General features: G+C 41.1%; 1 protein-coding gene across 1 annotated transcript in view; it reads left to right on the top strand.

Annotated features, from left to right (window-relative positions):
- Positions 1–1,843: 1,843 nt before the first annotated feature.
- Positions 1,844–4,326, top strand: part of dock10 (dedicator of cytokinesis 10) — a 25,561-nt gene continuing 23,078 nt past the window's right edge. The window contains exon 1 of the mRNA XM_025055007.1: positions 1,844–2,339. Coding sequence (XP_024910775.1) covers positions 2,172–2,339 — 168 coding nt within the window. The 5' untranslated portion in view covers positions 1,844–2,171. The remainder of the gene's footprint in view (positions 2,340–4,326) is intronic.

Genomic DNA, 4,326 nt, shown 5'->3' with positions numbered 1-4,326 from the left:
AAAGAGTCTCCAACAAACAGCTACAGGAGCTTCAAACACAAAGATATTCATTATTGTCTTATTTTACTTTCACTAAGAACACATAATGTAGGTATTATTTTTTGCTTTGCAATTTGTTACCGGTACACAGAGAGCACATTATCATTAAATTGTAATTTTAATATTTTCTTTAATTTTTAATTTCTGGAGTGTTGGGGCGGAACGTTTGTGTGGTGTCTCCTTGTTTCCGGGACACCAGGGAAGGGACACGGGCTCCCTATTTCCTGTGTGGTAATCTGTGGGTGAGAGTTGTTGTGTTTGTTTGTTTGTTGTTGTTTTTTTTTTCAAATTTATCCAGGTCAGTAAACTAACACGTCGTCAACACAATAAGATACAAGTCAAACTAAAGTGTGCCCTTGACAAAGGTATTTTCCTGGAAAACTGGTGTCGCGTTTTCCGTTCGGGCACCACTTCGTGCCACTGATTTCAAGGGGGTGAACATGACAAGTTTGTCCTAGAACAGTTTGACAATGAACTTTTTATTTTACCTCTCCTTTTATCTTCTTATCTGGACATTTTGAAACTCTATACTGAATTCCCATACCTTAATATTTTGTTAAATCATAATGACAATTTCAAATTAAATCCTTAAAAAGGAAATAATTTCATCTTCTATCACTACTAGTTAGTTTATTTTTTTATTGCGAGGTTTCAGAGTCCAGCCGTGCATTAACAGTGTTTCTTGTGTGTTTGTCAGACAGGGGAATACCGTTGTGTTCGGTGCAGATAGGAGAAACAGGATTTAAAGGAGGGAAATAAAGAACGATTCATGTCTTTTGAATAGGAAAATAAGACAAGCACTGCCCTCTGCTGGTTGTGACCATAACTACATTTCTTCAGACAAATATTTGACTCCAGAACCCGTACATGTTTTTCTCACCCAGCGATACAAACAACGAAAATGCATAATGCTAGATTACCAAATACAGAAACACAAAATACCAAATACAGATTACCTTACAGAAAAAAAAATCATTTCACAATCCGTTCAGGTCGTTGTCTTTATCGTAATTATCGGAAATTATCGTACTTTCCCTCAGGGAACTGGGGATTAATAAAGTTCTATTTGTCTATCTATCTATTTATTTCAAATTTTCACGACACAACAAACACTGATGTGATTTTAACTCTCACAGAAACTGTTGGTCTCTTGCATAACTTTGCCTTTTTTTCTACCAGAATAATGATATCTCATAATTTTCAATTCTGAATTTTAATCCACCTTTTTCATTTTACTGTTTTTACTTTAATCTCCCAACTGGACATGAATAACGGCACGGGTTTTTTGTCTCCCTTGACCAACAATCTCTAGTTCTCTCTCTGAAACGCCGGTAATATGCAGATAACATTCCTAGATCTGAAGAACTACATACTACAGTATTGAATGTGAGCTGACAAATCAGTTCAAACGTGTCAAGAAAACTTTTAGTTTTCTTTCAAAATAAAAGTCTCGTTTAGGTTAGACGGTTACTTTAATTCAATCACGTAATGACTAAAGCTTTCCCTGTTCCTACCGGTTCGTCATCGTTGACATTTAAAAATATATATATATATTATCACTATTAAAACTTCATTATTGTGTAAACTTTAGACTGGTGAGAAAAGAATATCATATCCTCTTTAACATGTTTGCTTGTTTTATATTTTCACAGTTGACAAAGAAAGATGGCTGCCAACAGTGAAGCAGTTCCTGCTGCTTTTTTTCGTCACCTTCAAACCCAGTCTGGTCTACAAAGGTGAGATGAGGTAAGATGATGAAGCACACACACAAACCGTAGAACACGGAAAACTCTGGTTTTACTGACACTTGACAGAACAATGATTAGACTCATCATCTGTGGAGCCGTTTAAGTCCAGGAACCGGACTGGACTTCAAATAACAACTGGTACACGTGTCTTCTTCTACACACGTACCAGCGGCAGGTGATGGCCTTGGTTCGATGCTTATTGTCGGTTAGGGCTGTTTTACGATGAAGGCACAACCGGAAATACATCATCACTCAGCTGTGTCTGACGGACGTTAGAGCAGCTTCACTAAAATTCTTCACTCCTCTGGAGCCGCTATCTGTGTGCGTGTGCGCGAAACCGCGGCTGTGGCGGCTCCTGCAGAGGAGCAGAACTATCGGGACCATATGGACCAGAACCAGGAACCAGGGTCACATGCAGCTTCAGACCCAGCAGCAGCGGATTCCTTCTCCTCCTCCTCCTGCCGCAGATTCACCAAGAACCTTCTGAAACCTGGAACCGCAGCCGAGGTCCGACGCACGGCCCTGAGCTCAGTCCGACTGTCCACACTGACGGTGAGTCCGATTCTGAAACCTGGACCTGTTCAGGGTCTGGGTCTGGGTCTGGGTCTGGGTCTCAGGGACGGAGGCTGGAGGTGGATGAGAGAGACGCTGCAGATGTACGTCTTCATCTCCAGCTCCATCTTTACATTCTCTGCAGAAATGACATTCACGTTCATCTGTGCGCGCGCGCGCGCGTGTGTCAGCAAGGCACTTCGCAGTCTTTCATGTCTCTGTTGTGGTTCCTGGGTTCCAGATAGCCAATATGATCAGAAAGCAACGTGTCTTAAAAAGCTACAGATGTCAGGGAGGTGGACATGATCAGCAGCTGTTGTAGGAGGTGGAGCAGACAGGTAGGCTTCCTCCTCTACAGGAGAGGGAGCGGGTCCTGGTGTCAGGGGAGAGAGTACCTCAGCAGCGAAGGCTGGTACTGTGTAGAAGGGGACCGAACCTGAGTTCAAATGTAGAAAAAAGAGTTCTGATTAGAGAAGAGTTGAGGGCAGTTGGTGGATGTTGTTAGAAGAAGCCAGAGGGAAGAGAATGGGTGAGGTGGTGTGGGAGACCTGTTGGTGGTGGAGTGATGAAGGTTAAAGGTAGCTGAGAAATAGTCAACGGGAGGAAAGAATAAGTACTGTGCGAGTAAAAGTACCCGAAGCCAACCCTGGTGGAAACAAGTACTTAGGTCAAGAGTTGGACAGAAAATAAGGAGAAGAGCAGTAGGATCAGTGCAGTGATGTCAGAGGTTCAGCTGGTGATGGACACCTGGAGGAGAACTGTGGTCACGGGCTGGTGGGATGTTGTTGTTGTTGTTGTTGTTGTTGTACAAAAGTAGACGAGCAAGTAACTGAGGTAGCACGGCTTGACCCAGTCTGATCCGAGCTTCTTTGCTGAATATATATATATATATATACATATATATGTGTATATATATCTGTGTATACACATGTATATATGTATACACAGTCACACAATAGGAAATGTTTAATGTTTGAATCAAAATTCTAAGTAGAAATCTAAATTCACTTCCAATAACATTGGTATTCCTATGGTATGTCTTGTCAGAGGATTGTATTTACACATACACATACAGTATATTCTTTAAAAAATACATTTATCATTGTGTGTCACATAGACACACAGGATTGTGTAATTTGTGAACCAACGATATATATACACATACTGTATATACTGTATGTAGAATGTGATATATATATATACATACTGTATATACTGTATGTAGAATGAATTTCAAACTGTCAACAGACTTCAATGAAATGACAGTATATGTCATATTTGAATGTAGGCTGATTAAAATGATTCAACATATTCAGAAAGACCATGGACATGCTGTAGAATACAGGAATTCCTCCCAGGATTGAGAGTAGATATACATGTGAATGACTAGGATTCATCTTAGCCTGGCTGTTTGTCTGGTCAGAAGCAGACTAGCTGCAGAGGTTAAATCACCATAGTAACTAGGCTGGGTTAGCTCTGTCCTGCTTTCGTGCAACAGACTTCAGAATAAATTCAGCCAGAATAAGCAACATCCCCGGGTTTATCCCTTATCTTGGTTTTGTGGTGATGTTGTTGCTTTTGGTCAGACTTGAACTTTTCCTAAACTTTAATCTCCTTCAACTGTCTCATCCTTGATGAACATCAACTAATAATCACGACTTCATCATTACAGCAAGTAATAGAGTGTCTTCATCCTCCATCCTAGGTCCTCCATCCTAGGTCCTCCATCCTAGGTCCTCCATCCTAGGTCCTCTTTGTCCAATATCTTCTTTGGAGTGAAGGGAGGTTCTGTTTGTGTTATGTCAGTGTTGGTGTGGGGGGGTCACATGACCTGAGGGCGGGGGACAGAGAGACAGGCTTCATTCATGGTCCTTTTACAATGGAATCATTCCACTTTTCTCTTTAGTGAACAGAAAATGCTGTGTTTGTTCTCAGTCTGATGATAAAAACTGCTCCAGTGTTGGACTGTGACTGAACAGTACCACTG

This window comes from Cynoglossus semilaevis, chromosome 4, assembly GCF_000523025.1.
Source record: "Cynoglossus semilaevis isolate Cse_v1.0 chromosome 4, Cse_v1.0, whole genome shotgun sequence".
In the NCBI taxonomy this organism is placed as follows: Eukaryota; Metazoa; Chordata; class Actinopteri; order Pleuronectiformes; family Cynoglossidae; genus Cynoglossus; species Cynoglossus semilaevis.
This window is presented reverse-complemented; position numbering and strand designations above follow the sequence as displayed.